The sequence below is a fragment of the Megalopta genalis genome, chromosome 10 (genome assembly GCF_051020955.1).
Source record: "Megalopta genalis isolate 19385.01 chromosome 10, iyMegGena1_principal, whole genome shotgun sequence".
NCBI lineage: Eukaryota > Metazoa > Arthropoda > Insecta > Hymenoptera > Halictidae > Megalopta > Megalopta genalis.
The window spans coordinates 9,742,474-9,760,073 of record NC_135022.1 but is presented as its reverse complement, the minus strand read 5'-3'; the positions used below and the strand labels follow the sequence as shown (position 1 = coordinate 9,760,073).

Here is a 17,600-nt window from a genome sequence, read left to right as displayed (position 1 = left end):
TATCCAAGGGGGAGGCTGTTCGTTCGCAAGTACACTGGAACTATTTTCCACACCGACAAAAACGTCTACAATCATTCCTCCCTCCACATGCGCGTAGTAATACACGAGCAGAAAAATGGCGGGAAAGTTTCGAAAAATTCATACCGTTTTTTCCGATATCCGATAACTTTAGAAAAAATCTATCGATCTGTGTACATTCCTGGTGCAATAAACTTGTCGTTGCATCGATACACCGGCTACAAGGTAAATCAGTTCGCCTTCTGTGATGGAAAACGAAAAAATACAAACGAATGGGCGAAAGAAGATGGCGGACCAATTAAGAGTACCGCGCTGATACATTTTATTCTTTATTTGTGATGAGGGGTAGTATTTTAGAAATGAGAACCGAACTATTTAACGAGGTAACATTAATTAACGCGTAAACAACCAGGGAACGATATAAAAGACTCGCTGTAACATCCTGTAACAGTGATATCATTTAATACGGGCGGAATCCATAAATAAAACAATTGGTTATATACATATGTTTTTCAAATCGACGAATGCTATTATATATTTTGTATTGAGCACTCGTTTCGGGAGAGAGACGCCGACGCCCGGCGCCGACGTCGTTTTTAAAGCGTCAACGTTGTGCCAGAGTAATCTCACCCAATCCGGGGGACTCATAAGTAAAAAAAAATCGTTAGAATAATCAACCCTCTTGGACACGCTGGCACATCGTAAAGATGCATCGGTGAAAAGTTTTATTGTCGGAGGTTTTCGACATTTTTCATTGAGGTGTTAAGATAACGAGCCAGAGAAAGGGGGGGAGAAAAATATAACAATGAGCGATGAAATTAACGTTGTGAACAAAGAGGCGTGAAACCGTTTCTCCGTAATTGTACGATTTTTTTAAATTCGTGCTCCGGCATCGAGATACGTATCCGTTGTGCAAAAGAAACGTGGGTCCATCCTTCACGTGGGTGATAGCTCGTCGACTAAATTTTTTCTTTCACGTTTCATTTTGAAATGGGTACGGCGGGTCGCGATTTCGAACGCGATCGGGAGGACGAGCTCCACTGTCGAATTTGTGCTAGTGACATACCAAGAAACGACGGGGTCCACATTTTCGCCGAGGATGGTAGACGGCACTACCTGCAGACCAAAATACGAAAATATCTGTACATCTTGGTGAGTCTGACCGCGCTCCATGCGAATCACTACGATCGCCGTTGTATGCGCGCCTGCATGGATACAAGTCGAACCGAGTTTGTGTGTGCACTTTTTTTTCGAAATCTCACTGGGACCCTCTCTCTGATCTCTGATCTGTGATCTGTCGACCCCCTTCGTACCCCATAATTCGTAAACGTGAACAAGTGTAAGTGTGTGATCGTCCGAATTCAAAACGGCATACTATAATGTTATCTAGTAGATTCAGATTTTTTTTCTAAACTATGTTTACTCTATAAGCGTACGGTTTGCCATTTGATTAATTTGTCTGATTCCAAAAATTAATCGACCAATTGCATTACTATTTCTTTTTTTAAAAATGTAATCAATTGAAAATGTCACTGAAATCGTATTTAATTCATGGATGAATACATTTGTACGACGAATTTTTATGTAAACTAAAATATATTTTTTGTAGAATATATAAAATATTTCGTTAACAATACGGTCTATGATTTGTGATTTTTTAATATGGAAGAATTTTCAAAGGGTTATTTTCTGAACATGGTGCAACGATACACTTCAAGCAAAGTACGTACGAAGACAATTTTTTCTCGTCGGTGCAATTACAAATGGTAATTAATTCGATCGAAATGTGTACGGATATGCAACTGGAGTATAATAATGTATATTGAATAGGAATATTTCTAAAGGATAGCCTATTCAGGGATCCATTTTGTTACGAATATAAAAGTGTTAAAAATTAGCATTTTATTGATTACAATAAGTATACCTTATACGATATACATACACATACGTATGTGCACATATATACACTCATACATCAAATAAATGTAATCCAATACGTGAAACGCTTACCAAACACAGTATGACGTTTTCTACATTAAAGTCAGCGGTAAAATATTTAACGTATGATTAACGACATAATTAAATATTTTTAATACGAATAGAAAAATGTTGACTTTAATCTAAAAGTCAGATTAATTTATATTTAATGATAAAAACGTTCATAAAAAATTGAGGATTTGATTGTGATATGATATTGACAATATTTTTTTAATTACTAATGTATTTTTAATTAATATGATATTCTGGTTTATCGTTTATCTTGCATTTATTATGTAAATTGTGTTACAGGTATCTTCCGAAGATAAGTTTTCAAAAATGGTGTGCGTTACATGCATCAAAAGATTAGAAAGCATTCATCGCTTTGCAATGATGGCATATAGAACCCAAGAGAAATTAAGGTTGCAATTATATAATAGTATAGATAATACAAACTCTGTGCAGGATGTGGATTCGGACAGTGTTAAAGACCCACAAGATGGAACGAAAAGAGTGGAAGATCGAGGATTGCTACATACGATACTAACAAAAGTAAACAGAACACATTCTTTATTAGAAGTCGTTTTGTCAAATTATGTTAGATCGATGTTTTCTTGCAGGGTGCAATAGAAATTTTGGCAGAAGGTGAGCCATTGGGACCATCGGAATTAATGTCGCAAGAAGACAAATGTCTTACTCCAAGTATGGAAGAAATGGAAGTTAAAGTAGATCCAATGTTATTTTTACAATACGGTATGGAACAGTCAGAATCTGAAACCTCGGTGACTTCAGATACAGAAGATAAAATAACAAGAATCGATTCTCTGGAACCATTACCTTTAACGAACAAGTAGGACTACTTCTATGCTACTATATGCATGATTTAAGAGAAATATGTGTTTACTAATTTCGTACATTTTTCCATAGAACCGAAGATATAAAAAAGGAGAAAGAAGATGAAAACAGTGACGATAGAGCACAAGCAGACGATGAGGAACTCGTTTCTAATGCACCGTCTAAGCCTCATGAATGCACAATATGTTCGCGATCCTTTATATCACAAATTGGTCTACAAAATCATCTATGGTCTCATTTGCCTAAAGATAAGCGAACCGATGGAAAGCCTATCCTTAGATCACAACAAGTGTACTCCACCAACGGCGTGCTTCACATGAATACCGATAATAATTCATCAGGGAACTTTGTTTGTCCAATTTGTAGTAAAAAAATTTCTACCAAAGGCAATCTAAAAGTACATTTAGAAACGCATCGGCCTAAGGGGAAGTACGGTTGTGACATATGTGGTAGAATGTAAGCCAATCAATTAATAGAAAAATCTACGTTTGATGAAGCAAAATCTAGTAAGAACAAACAATTCTGTTTTCAGCTTTAAGACGCAATCAAATTTATTCAGACACAAGGAGTACCATGGAGGAATACAATTTCCATGCAATGTTTGTGGCAGAGTTTATCCAACGAATTCAACGCTGCGTGCCCACAGTATTACGCACTCGGATCTGAGACCGCACGCGTGTCCTCTGTGCGACAAAACATTTAAAAGAAATCAGGATTTGAAGTTTCATATAAATCAACATACAGGTGCAAGGCCTTACCAATGTCCTTACTGTCCAAAAGCCTTCGCGAGTTCAGGTAATTGTTTTTCACATCGTAAAAGGATGCATCCTCGAGAAGTACATCGAGATAGACAGAGAGCGGCAGATTTAATGAGATGAACCATGGGTAACCACTACGAAGAATGGTTTTAGAGAGACGTAATAATTTAGGAAACGATTGTTTTAGATGTTACCGAATGAACGAGCTTTAGTTTTGAATATTAATGGTGCTAACACGAGAGGCAACAGCAAATTTTGTATGCTTTCATTGACTCGTTTACGATTAGTGTTAGGTACGTTATTGTTAGCAACAGGCACTTAGTTGTTTGTTCTTGAGCCGTGACTAGGTTTTATTAAGACAGAAATAGCAACGGATAAATATATATATATACACACATACATACATATAGTATATATATATATATATATATATTTCTTAATTTTTTAACTTATCGATGTTGCTGGACATGCATTTCCATTGTTGTTGATGAATTTAGTGATTATTATTTTATAACTCGTACGTACATAGTACAAGTGATAATAACAATAGGTTTTAAACACTCTAGTCGAAATAAGAAATTTGTATTTTTTACTGGTTTATCTATATTTACCATGTACACATTTTCTTCTCAATCCCTAGGATAGAAATTCTAATTAGACACCACTCTCGGTACCATTTCTTAGAGAAAATTCTACGAAAGTTTAATATCTAAATGGAAACAACAATTGTTGTATAACACGATAAACTATAAACAACATTAACAGTATACGTACAGTATTATTTGAATCGTTTCGAATTAGAATATATTAACTCATTGATTACGAACACGATGAAACATTAAATGATAAGCGATATCTTTTATGGGTTGACTAAAGTACCAAGTAAGACACGTCGAAAGGAACTTGACGGGATAAAACTGTGATTTTTTATAAATCGGCGATATCTTTGACATACGAAAATTGATCCGTGTTCCAATGGGTTGAGTATTCGACGAGTGAATCGCGAGTATCGTAGAATAGCGATAGCACAATTCATTGCGAAACGTTCACGCTCAAGATTTGTGTTCTCCAATGTTACTAGTTTTTCAAATCGTGAATTGTTCTTCATGCGTAACATGTTCGAGCGACATGTACTCGAATATCAATTAACGGAGAAAGGTACAAAGGTTTAACGTTCAATCATTTTACGTTGAATTGATAGTTTAGTCGTTGGCGGAAGCAATTTTATCTTGTCGTTATTTAAAAGACAAATGTATACATGCACACCGCACACGTACACGCGTAAACACAAAAAAAAACATACGTGAACGGATTTGAGCGACGTCGAACGTTCTAAAAGAAAACGCGTTATTTTGTCCATACAAAGCATTGCTGTGTAACAGCAACTACTTCATAAGGCTACATTATACAAGACGGTGACCAAAGAAAAATCCAAGGAAAAACGAAAATGTTGAGGGGCTGGGGGTGGGGTGGGTCGGGGTGGGGATACACTCTTGTGTACAAGGGAAAGTTGGTAGTTCGAGGAATATTTTTAGCACGATAAAAACGAGCATCATCATTGAGTAACGTTAAGACTGTATACGAAAATTCTGTGTCAAATTAGGTTAATACATTATAAATGTAAGGATAGTATACGAAATATCGATGGCCGTATTGTCATGAAAGATGCATCTAGTTTATTCAGATACAGTATTAAACGAGCTAACAAACGTGTAAAACGAAAACCGTAGATGCCGTAGACGAACGAGTTATGAACGATCCACAATGTTATTCTTTTAAACAGGTCTGTAAGGATTAAAATAAATGTTAACTGAAGTCTGAGTAGCTTTAGGAGGATCTAGGTAAGTTTAGTGGAGCCGTGTATTTCGTAGAGATCGTAGACCGTGCTTCCGTATAACGTACACACTCGCACACAGTTTGTGTGGTACCCAGACACAGGGACGGGTGGGGGGGATCTGAAATCGCAGAAAATTCGAATGGGAGGTAAAGCAACTGCTGACAAGTGGACTGCGGATTCTATAGAGTAGGCTTAGTATATTTTTTCGTTCTGATCTCAACATCGCGCGATCGAAGGAATAATTCGTAATGCAAAAAAAGAAAAAAAGAATCAAAATCCGCGGTCTTCTGGTGAGCTGGTAGGCGATTAGGGGATTAGTCGATTAGGCAATTAGACAAGTAAGCGATTAACCGAGTAACCGAATAACCGAGTAAGAGAGTATGGTAGCATTTAATGACGAGAAAATCTTGTGTAACCACGTTGCTACGTTAGCGATAGTAGGGTGACCAAGCTTTCGCCTCGACGATATCTCCGCGTTTAATGGACCAAAGATCTTCTTAGCTCCGATTCCGCGTGACACGAGAAACCAGCTGAACGACACATCGAAGCGTTTAACAATAACCGTTATTTATTCGTCGAGCAATCATAGCTTCCACGGGTCGCCCTAGCTTGTTAGAAACACAACTGTATATTTTGCGATTAAGTTTTTCGAGGACGCTTGCCAGTCGCATCAGCAACACGGGGAGAGATCATCGAGCGATCGCATTCGATGTATTCGCGAGAACGATCGATTTTTGTAAATGAGAAGGAAACAGAAAGCTCGGTTTTCCATCCGACACCTTGGGCGGGGTTGGGCAAATTCTTCTGAACAGAATTCTCTCTGTAACTGCCAAACTTCGTTGCTTCCGAAACTTACGGTTCACCCAACAATGCGTACACAGTTTCGTTTTTATTACGTTTTCTCTTTCGAGATGAACAAACGTTCACTGGAGAATCAGCACCGATTATCCACCGGTGTACAATTCAATTTTCGATTGCCAAATGATTTGCTCAGTCCCTGCCGCAAGGACGGAGGAAATTGAGCTCGAGTCATTTGTCTAAAGTCCACGTACCGGAGTTGTCTAGCATCTAATTAGCGGTTAAACAATATCTCAGAAGTGCCAGTAACCAAGTGAACTAACGTAGCGTATTTCGGCAGACGAATACTGGATAATTACTTGTAGAATCAAGATATGAGTTATCCGTAATATCAATTGTGACACTTAATAAAAATAATTGTATAAAAAGCCCTCTCTCTGCTCTGCCCTGTTCCATCCCATTTCCCGTTCTATTCTGTGTCGAGCAAAACCTTCCCCCGCGTCCAACAACAAGTGCTCCAGAAAATTTATTACCGTTCATCGTACCACTCTTTCTTCCCTGTTGCGTTCGTATTTTCTTTTTGACGTCAGTTCCCTAACTTTTATTCGTACAAGCGTTGAGAAATATGAAATCTTCAGTTCCATGCTATATGGTATGATACGATACGATTTACGGCATGGTAGAAGTTTTACGATGATCAGAATCACGAACAGTCGGAGAGATAGCCGAGAACACGTACCACTTACATATGTATATGCATATACATATACATGCACATATGTATATGTATAAGTCGCACAAAGCATGAGTCAGTGCTCGGAATAGATTGCTGGTGAATTCTTTTTCTTTCCTAATTGTTCCAAGTTCTTTGTAAGAAACAACGGTGCTGGACGGGTTAGGACACCGAAGTGAATTTAAACTAGCGTATACGTATTTCCTATTGGTTGTTCGATTATGTAAGACTCGGATGCGCTTCAGAAAGAAATCTTCGTCGTTCGGAGGTCTGTAGAATCTGTACCAGACACCAGAATGCCCCTTGACCTCTGTCCTTGGCACGATCGATCCTCCGCGTCGATCCTGCCGAATCGTAGAATCCTTCCAAATTTTCGCGGGATAGCTGCTCGGGAAAAAGCTCGACCACCCTCGCTCGAATGTCGACATCGGATGTCGGTGAGGCGAGAGAAAGTCTCGTTCTTTGTTGCAGTTTGAATGTTCCCAGATTCTACGCAAAAATGGACAATTTGGCAAGAGGAGAGCCTTTTATAGTTGTCGACAATCGGTAACTATGAAAACGGGGGGGCCGCAAGGCTCGAACAATCGTATCCCCTCTTCTAAAATTGTCCATTTTTGTGCGCGATCTGAGCGCGAATTAGGGAGAAATTACTGTGGTTTCAAAACAGGAAAGTCGTTTATCTTCGGCTTATTTTTATTCTGTCTCCTTTAATCCATCACTTTCTCACACGATACCGAGCAAAGTTTCGCTGAAACCCATGTGTAACAATTGACTCATGCCTCTTATTGTCCGTCTTATATATAGCTTGACCCCTGTTTTGCGGGTGGCACAGACGGAAAGAGGATCTCTACTAATCTGTACAATTAAACATCTCTCGACCTGATTTATCGCGTTTTGACGAAATGCCATGATAGAGTGGGAATGTTCGCTGCAATAAATCTGCATGTTATCGGACCGATTATGTATGCGTTTACACAGATAACAAAGGTTTCCGTTCACGGTCAATTCGGAACGCTGGTTCAAATGCTTACTCAGAAAATATCGAAAGCGCACTTTTGGTATTTGTTGAAGCAGACAATGGTATAGTAAATTACTCGATTGAGACGGATTCTTACGTAACATCGCTGTTTATACTTGCATGTATACGAGCCGTTTATATTTTGAAAGTGGCGTAAGTCACTTTACCGTAATGAGAAAAGTGGTGATTTTTTTTAATGTTTATACGAAATTATTTATACCGAGAAACATATCAGTATCCCGAGATAACAGATACCAAGTAAATCTTCTCGAAAGTTAGCATCCATATTTTGAAACGGTGTTAAAACGCAAACCCTTCAATATATCGACTTGAAAACATTAGTGACTTATGCCACTTCCAAAATAAACGGCTCATATATACATTGTAATCAGCTTCGGAAATATAGATAAAACGTAGTTCAATGAAAGTCCTTGACTGTGGAGGTGGAAATATACACGAGCTATGAAAGGAAAATATTGAGAACATATGCCTGGACGGAAGTTTTTGCTGATACGGCTCCGTACCGGATGAAAGTGAATGAGATAAAATGAACCAAAAAACCGAGTCCGGTCATCGTGAACCAAGTCAAACAAAAATAGATTCGAGTGAACTAGACCGAAACACGTTGCTTTCGGCTTGAAGCAGTTTAAGTAGTCAGTTAACTAACTAGAGGTATCGAGCATTAAAATCGGCTAGTTTCTATTGTTTTGTGTTATCAATTGTCAGTCATAGCGCGACCCTCTAAAAATATCTAGCGTCCAAACGGTTGATATTGTTTTTGAAAACTTTTGACGATGTTCTTGACGATGTGCTTGAAACGTTGACTTCTTAATAATGTCTCGCAATTGAACAAAGGGAAACAAATATGCAAAGCTTTCCATGCAGAGAAATCGTGGTGTCATGTTGCGTAATCGGCGCGGCTGAATCGAGCGATGAAATTGATGGGCGCGGAAGAGAAGTCTTTGCAACTTGAAGGAGTTGCATCATGGGTGTAACGGCTGCACGCGAGTTACAAACTTCTGCTAATTCTCCGCATTTGAAAAGTTTCACGCGGCCCGCCCTCGCTTTGCGACCACCTCCGCGACCGCACCTAGGGAAGAAGAAGAAGAAGAACAGCTGCAATGCCGTATCATTACGGCAAGGTCGTACACGGACATGTTGCCCCTAACGATACATTATGTTTAATCGAAGGATCCACCCGACCGCCAGGCGACCCTTTGCTGCTATAATTGTACCTTCCGTTTCGCGGCACTGTTCTCACACAATTCTATCTTCGATCCTGCTATGTTTTCTCGCGAAATCGAAATCGGAAATTTTATGTTTTATCATGCCGTTTCAATACTAAGAACAATGTATAAATTTGTCGGAATTGAATGACAAATTAATAAATAATAGTTACCAATAATAAATTGGAGTTACCAACGACTAGTTTTAAATGTAAACTAACAATAAGTTATTTCAAAGCACAGATAAGACAAAATGATAGTTCTACTGTATGTATTGCGATAAAATTTAGAATAGTGTAACAATAGGGTAATGATAATAAATAATAGATCGAAACAACGTAATGTTGTAGAAACGATATAGACTTTAATTATTATTTTAGAATCTTTGCTCGTAATACATATAATAATTTTCGTCGTTTATCACGTAGATAATTGCTTTTACGTCTGTCTGAAAACATTATCTTTGCCGGCGTATTTACGTGAAACTAGCGTTTGTTGGTTCAAAAGTTATATTGCTGATAAATAGAAACTGTTGCCGTTCGGAGATTACATCAGATAACGTACAAATACCTCTTCGACGTTGAAAACCAACTTACAATATCGTCCGCGTAAATGAAACGGCAAGACGAATTACATTGGAAATGTATTACGTCTGAAAAAGAATGACGGAAAGGTTTCGTTACACGGCGACGCGGCATTACGACCAATTCGGTTTAAATAGACTGGAACGCTCATGGAATCAACGAAAACAAATCATTATTTTCTGATCGCTAAAATTTCATTATTTCACGTTTCCACGTACAGTAAAAGCTCAAATCTTCAGATCGATCGAATTGAGCGAAAATTTGCTGTTTCGTCTTTCTTTATGAGAGACTTAATAATGTATTCTGTATGCATTGTAGACTATATGTATGTACACGTATGTACATAATTTGAATTTTCAGAAGTCAGTTAAACGAACGTAAAATGCAAAAGTTATGTATAAGGAGTCGAACAATTTACAGGTTAAGTAGTACAGTCATTGCAGGTTATAGTAACGAAAATTCACAACATTTTCCACGTGCTCACGTGTTCAAACGAATGTAGATACGTAACCCGATTCCTAGTTATTTTTTAAGAGGAAGCTCTGCTATTGGTGGGAATGGCGGAATAACAGGTCGCGTCGTTCGTAATGTCCTTCAAACGTTCCTATCGATTCTGAGAGTTTGGACGGAGAGAGATACACGGAGCCGAGTATAATACGATGTTCACCGTCGAAACGTGTTAGTTCGTCGGTAACGGTGCCTGTTGTTCTGTGGCTGGCGTAAACGTTCCTCGCTCCACAATAAGGAACCTACCTTTTTATTTTCATTCACTTTTGATTTCATTCTCAATTTTCCCTGTTTGCGATCGGAACCGTTGGACAGAGATTTCACAGAAAATGTCAGACGACGAGGGCAAATCATGGTGTAATTCTCGTCAAACTTGCGTAGTGCAACCGTTATTGACAGGTATTTAGGAATGGGATTTTACACGGATAACAAACTAGCCGCGAAAAGTAACCTCAAAATAACCGACTCTATTTTATTTCGTCGTTTATCTCTTCGTTGAAATCGCAACAATGATGTCACGCAGTAGTGGCGTTTCAAAATACAATTATGCACGTGGTATTCGTAAATGAATTCGATGTAGAATTTTCTATTCTCTCTTTCCTTTTTTCTTTTATTCCTATTTTCTTTTTCTCGTAAGAAAATCACACATTTTTGTATTTATACTATTTCTTTCTTTTATAGCCAATTGATTTTCAAGCATTTTACGATCACGCAATTTTTTTTATCGATGATGTTGTTGTTGCAATAATTGTTTAATCATTCACAAATCGAACATTATATACTGAATTATTATTAGTAGTCATTCCGGATAAGTGAATTTTAGTGTATTTTTTTGCACTTTTTATACAACTGTTCAAAATGATGTAACTTTGTATTCTTGATAATGTAAACACTTAATAATGACATTCGTTTAAATATAAGGTCATTACTTTATTTCAGATTTATATCAGATTTCAATGGCATATGCCTATTGGAAAAGTGGAAAGGTAAACGATCATGCAGTGTTTGACTTGTACTTTCGCAAAAATCCATTTCAAGGAGAATTTACTATTTTTGCGGGATTGGAAGAATGTATTAAATTTTTGGAGAAGTTTCATTATTCTTCTAGCGGTAAGTTTTCAGCATTCTTCTCATGTACAGGGTGGTCAGTAACTGGTGGTACAACCAAAATAAGAGATATTCTACTTATAAAAATAAATCAGAAAAAAATAATAACATTATTTTATTGGCTGCCTTTCTAAGGAAACTGATTTGGAAGATGCGGCAAATTCGTGTGGCTTGTAGTATGACGAGAAGTAGAATTGGTATGTCATAGTCAGACGCGCCATGTGATTCCTATTCAATAGTAGGGTAATGGAATCTACCGTGGGGTAACTAATTGTCTGTGCCTTTGGTTTAAGTTTAATATATGTCTTGTTCGATAAACACAAAATTAATTTACTCCACAGTAACCAGTTCGACTACTTTATTATTTTTCCAACCTAATTTTTTTTTTAAAACGGAATCTTAAATGAAAAATATTCTACATTTTTATCTTATTTTTGTATGTAAAATCATCCCCTCCTGGTTGTATCACCAGTTACTTACTACCCTGTATATATCCTATTTGATAGTTTAGATATTTATTCTATAGAGCTATTGATTTCACAGATATTAAGTACTTAAAGTCAACTATGCCATCATCGATGGATCAAAGGTTTTTCGATTACTTGAAAGACCTGACTCCCAAAGATGTGATAATATATGCTATGGAAGAAGGCTCGGTGGCTTTCCCAAGGTTAGTAGAAATACCATGTAATGTGCATGTATATGCAGATATTCAGTTATGTTAATCATCGTCATCATTGTCATCGTTTAGGGAAATTTTTCTTACTCTTAAAACAGCAGTTTAGAGTTAATGTTCGAATGCTTATCGACATTACATATTTGATGAAACATCAAACTTTAATAAGATAAAACTTCAATACAAATTGATATGTTATGCAGAATACCATTACTAAGAGTAGAAGGTCCATTAATAATGGTTCAACTTTTGGAAACAACACTGTTAACCTTAGTAAACTATGCAAGTTTAATGGCAACTAATGCAGCCAGATACCGTATGGTTGCTGGGAAAAATATAACATTGTTAGAATTTGGTCTACGAAGAGCTCAGGGTCCTGATGGTGGATTGAGTGCGTCCAAGTACAGTTACATGGGTAAATATTACCTAACATTTTCCTATAATAATAAATTGATTGCATACACTGTTTCAGAATGATACCATTTACATTTATTGAAAAAATTATATGAAGTGATATACGTATATAAGTATATAAATAATAAATACATATATACACATATAATTTTTCTTTTATAACAGAAATTAATAAATGGTAGTACCATTCTTCAGTAGCCACAACTACCCATCTTGACAATAAAAAACAGATCAAGTTAAATATATCTAATAAAGCATATGATTTTCATATTTCCTGGTGTATATAGGGTGTCCCAAAACTTATGGTACAACCAGCCGTGTAGTGATTTTACAAGTAAAAATAAATGAAAAGAAAGTAATATTTTTAAATTTAAGGCTTCGTTTCCGCGAAAAATTAGGTTGAAAACCTAATTATGTAGCACGTCTGATCATAACTTACCAATTCTACTTCCCGTCATGTCAGATACAAATCACACGAATTTGGCGCATCTTCCAACTTAGTTTTCTCAAAAACCCAGCCTTAAATGAAAAAATGTTATTCTTCTTTTCGACTTATTTTTGCATATAGAATCACTACCCGGCCGGTTGTATCATGATTTTGGGAACATCCTATATTTAAATTTGTACGTTGACTGAAATTTGATTATAAATTTTTAGCAGCAAGGAGATAATACCACATAAAATATTCCAATAATTACTGTAATTAATCTTGATTTTGTTTGTATTTATAGGAGGCTTTGATGGTACCAGTAATGTATTAGCTGGAAAGCTTTACGATATTCCTGTTAGTGGAACACACGCGCATGCATATATTACGTCTTTTACGGGCATTGATGACTTGCAAGAACGAGTAAGAGAACGGTTAAGTAATATGTTCGTAGATTCATCGAAAATATTTTATGCTAATCAATCGTACTTCTTTTTCAGACTTTGGCGCATAAAGAGACGGGAGAGGTTTACGATCTTCTCGAATTAGCTTACAAACATCAGGATTCCATTGCAGCTGATGTAGGGACTCTAGTTTCTGAGGCTTCTAGTGGAGAATTAGCTGCTTTGATTAGTTATGCTATTGCTTTCCCGCAACGATTTGTTGCTCTTGTAGACACGTATGACGTGAAAAGGTATGACACTATGCTTACCTTGTTTATATTTTCATTCATCTCATATCTTTTCTTGCTGAAGTTTTTTTTTTACAATTACCCTCTTTTGTGTATTTGGTACGTGTAAGTAGATACTGCATTTTAATTTCATCTTATACATAGGCAATCTTTCTTCTTATTGTATGCATTTGTGTTTGAATACTTGCACGTATACTTTGAGAATTATACTTAAAAATGTGCACTGCCATATCTTTGTACTGGGTATAGTAACGCATAGTATGGTATGCTACATATAGCATCGGTTGTATTTTTAATCTTTTGCTATCTATAAGTATAAATATTATTATATGTTGCTATCTAGTGTGCATGGTTGTAAAGTAGTTCAAACAAAAGATTGCCTGAATTTTCAATATCCTTGCTTAGGCGAGAAATAAGGAGTCTCATCCAAATGTTTCTCAGTCGTTCTTATCGTTTCTATTCTTTTTAAAATTCAATTACGAAGATTCGCGAAACAATATTTTCAAAGAATTCACTATGATATTTTGGATACAAGCTATGTTTGTGTTTTATAATTATAAAAAGAATTTTGTATAGTTATATCACATTACGTGTAGTTGACAATATTGCTAAATACTATAGGTATTATATCGGTAGCGTGATTTCTATTGAAAAAGTATACTTAATCGGGTTCGCTACATGCATTAATAATTCTAATTACACATTCATAAAGCAGGCATGATGAAACATATACACACTGTACCCTAACAGGAGTGTGTTTATAGCATCGAAACCACGGCCAAGAGACAGGCACATATAGCCAGCCTAAATGTAAAGAATAAACGTCTAACAAATGGGTCCAATTCACTTGCTCAAAATGGTGTCAGAAACAATCCGATTTTATCAGAAACGACTTCGCATCACAAGAATGGCTTTTTAAGACGAGGCGAATTGGGTGAGCTCTATGTGAGGTACGATTCTTATCCTCTCTGTCTGCTTTGCAGGATATAAATCATCATTTTTTTTAATCTACAAAATATAAGTTAATCGATTATATTACCTTTTACAAGTAGAAAGATTGTACGTTTTTAGAGATTGTATTATGTTTAATGTTCCTTTCATCGATATCAATTAAACATTTATGACTATACATACAGTTTTTACTAGTAACTTCGTGTCACTGAAAAACAAATTTTGCTCGATTCGAATCATCTGCAAAATGAAAACTTCATTCTGTAAAGCGGGCAAATCTATATTCCGGAATATCTTGTTCATAGCATGAAATAACTAAGACGAAACAAGGCAAGTGTGATATCGTCTTTGTTTTAAATGTACGACCTTATATAGTACCCTTCCCAATTCAGCCATTTAACTAAATAGTTATTAATTTAATGTACTTAATCTGAAAAGATATATTAAATCATGCCTTGTAGTTAAAAAAAAATGTTGATAAAACAATGCAAAGTTGAATTTTGTCTATTTACAAGTATTAGATAGTTTGCATGTAATGTCAATTGTTATATGTTCTGGCCAAAGTAATATAAGCACAAAACAATGAGATACTTCGTGCATTTACACATAATCAATGATACTGCATGTTCTACACTCATTCCTTTCATATTATAGTTGGGTAGAGTAACATTAGAATTATGTTTTATTGTGTAGAGTTTTTCTAGTTTATTAATGATATTGGTGACGTAATTTGTAATAGTAGTATTACGTAATTTCGTGGATGAAAGTGTAGGGCATATTACGAAATAATTAATCTTTTCTTTGTAAGTTTATAGCAATATGTCTAAGTACATAGATTATCAATATATGTATATAGTAGCTGTAATAGCAAATTATTATATTTAGGAGTGGTCTGTTAAACTTCTGTGCTGTGGCATTAGCTTTGAATGACTTGGGTTATAAAGCAATTGGTATCAGAATCGATAGCGGTGACTTAGCATACTTAAGTAACACGGCCAGAGATATGTTTGAAAGAATTGCGATCAAGTATAATATACCTTGGTTTGCAAAGTTGATGATTTGTGCATCAAACGATATTAACGAGGAAACTATTCTAAGTTTAAATGAACAGGTAAATACATCTGTAATAAAACATTGTAAATATATGTTTCTTTTTCCTATGTGAAGAACTAACTTTTGTAGAGCCATAAGATTGATTGCTTTGGAATTGGTACACATCTAGTAACATGTCAAAGACAACCAGCACTGGGTTGCGTGTACAAAATGGTTGAAATTAACAATCAACCCAGAATGAAGCTCAGTCAAGAAGTTGGAAAAGTAACAATACCAGGAAAGAAAGATGCGTTTAGATTATATGGAACAGACGGATATGCTTTAATTGATCTTCTGCAAAGATCTACCGAAGAAGTTCCACAAGTAAAGCAGAAAGTTCTTTGTAGACATCCGTTTCAAGAATCAAAGAGAGCGTATGTTATTCCAACGCAAGTGGAATCTCTACATAAGGTAAATTGATACATTTTTTAATTGAAAAGCTACAAATGTTTAGTGTTATAATATTGCACAGGTATATTGGAAGAATGGTAAATTATGTCAACCACTACCCACATTGCATGAAATAAGAAATAGAGTTCAGGAATCTCTGAGAACTCTGAGGAATGATCACAAAAGAAATTTAAACCCTACACCATACAAAGTAAGTACTATGAATACGTCAAATTCGGAATATATGCTTCTTGAGAATATATATATATATATATATATATATATCGACTGTTATAATGAACAACATTTATTCAGGTCGCTGTCAGTGATGATTTATATAATTTTATACATGATTTATGGCTTCAAAATGCACCCATTGGTGAGCTCTCGTGAAGCTATGAGTAAATCACTGTTACAAACTGGTTACAAAAAAAACTCGTAGTTGTTAACACATGAAATAGACCGTATATTCTGGTGGCCTATATGATATATTATATCGAGGGTTTCAAAAGTTTATTTTTTACACTGTTCAAAGAACATCTACATATAACTATCGTTTGACTATAGTAGTATATTTTGATAACTTATGCAAATCGTTTACATAGTTTTTATAAATATAGGATTATCTATAGAAAGTATTGCAATTGTATGGATTATACTATAAACATATAGTATTTATCAGAATCGGTAATCACATTTCACTTTTCAAAGGCGTAAAACGGGTAAACACAAATTAGTCATGCACAATTCACGTAGAATTACTTTTACTTTTTAAAGAACCAAAAAAGATAAACTGTATATGCAATGCAAAAGAAATTTGCATCCAGTAATGTAAATAAAGTGTAAATAATGGTCGACGTTTTACAGATTATTCTTTTTATATTTTTTTGTGTTTGTTTATAGAAAATAATTTTTCTCAAGCTTTTTTAATGAAATAAGTTGTGCTTTGCAGTGCAAGCACAATATTAAACTAGAAAAACAACTTTGTAAAATAAGTGTCTGAATGTTTATGAACGCAACCTGTGGAATATTGTATGTTCATAAGCAAACCAGTAAAAGTTCTGTGGTGTAACTTCACGTTATGAATAACTTACAAATTTCAAGCATAATAAAATTTACATAGAATTTTAAGATGTATAAATATGTAAAAAAAAGTACATTATGAACAATATATTGTATATATTTGATATACAATACTTGTTTTTTAAAACAATTCATCCAATAACATTGACCAAAATATTGCAAAGTTCCTTGAACTTTTACTGATTTAGATCTGACTCTTTTGGATGTGTTTACATATAATTTGATCTTGTTTTTGTACTGTATAATTGTACATATTGCGACGTACTTTAGAAATATGTATACATATACAAATAAGTTAGTATTGAACAATGATAGATTTTTACACAGAAATTTTATTGTACGTGCATCTGTAGATCTACTGTTTTTTTTATATTAGAAAAATTTAATGTAAACTGATATATCAATAAAAAATAATTGTTTTTACATTTTATTTCCATTTAATTCGTTATAACAAATCA

At 35.3% G+C, this 17,600-nt stretch overlaps 2 protein-coding genes across 6 annotated transcripts; both read left to right on the top strand.

Moving 5' to 3' along the window:
- Nucleotides 1–363: 363 nt before the first annotated feature.
- On the top strand, nucleotides 364–6,671 carry LOC117223314 (uncharacterized). Of its 4 annotated transcripts, XM_033475529.2 has the most exons (6): nucleotides 1,177–1,357; nucleotides 1,628–1,740; nucleotides 2,308–2,547; nucleotides 2,616–2,845; nucleotides 2,923–3,306; nucleotides 3,383–6,671. In XM_033475529.2, the coding sequence occupies exons 2-6, from the start codon at nucleotides 1,681–1,683 to the stop codon at nucleotides 3,726–3,728; spliced, it is 1,260 nt and encodes a 419-aa protein (XP_033331420.2). In that variant the 5' UTR covers nucleotides 1,177–1,357; nucleotides 1,628–1,680; the 3' UTR covers nucleotides 3,729–6,671. The 4 variants fall into 4 exon arrangements, with proteins under 4 accessions (XP_033331418.2, XP_033331420.2, XP_033331422.2 ...); XM_033475527.2 differs by lacking the exons at nucleotides 1,177–1,357; nucleotides 1,628–1,740 and adding an exon at nucleotides 364–1,170; XM_033475531.2 differs by lacking the exon at nucleotides 1,628–1,740.
- A 3,724-nt stretch (nucleotides 6,672–10,395) lies between these two features.
- Nucleotides 10,396–17,565, top strand: Naprt (nicotinate phosphoribosyltransferase). Of its 2 annotated transcripts, XM_033475544.2 has the most exons (11): nucleotides 10,397–10,710; nucleotides 11,251–11,421; nucleotides 11,962–12,088; nucleotides 12,298–12,509; nucleotides 13,240–13,358; nucleotides 13,436–13,629; nucleotides 14,391–14,576; nucleotides 15,463–15,688; nucleotides 15,760–16,080; nucleotides 16,142–16,270; nucleotides 16,375–17,565. In XM_033475544.2, exons 1-11 carry the CDS (start codon nucleotides 10,641–10,643, stop codon nucleotides 16,450–16,452), a joined length of 1,833 nt encoding a protein of 610 aa, XP_033331435.2. In that variant the 5' UTR covers nucleotides 10,397–10,640; the 3' UTR covers nucleotides 16,453–17,565. The 2 variants fall into 2 exon arrangements, with proteins under 2 accessions (XP_033331436.2, XP_033331435.2); XM_033475545.2 differs by lacking the exon at nucleotides 14,391–14,576 and having other exon boundaries at nucleotides 10,396–10,710.
- The last annotated feature ends 35 nt before the right edge of the window (nucleotides 17,566–17,600 follow it).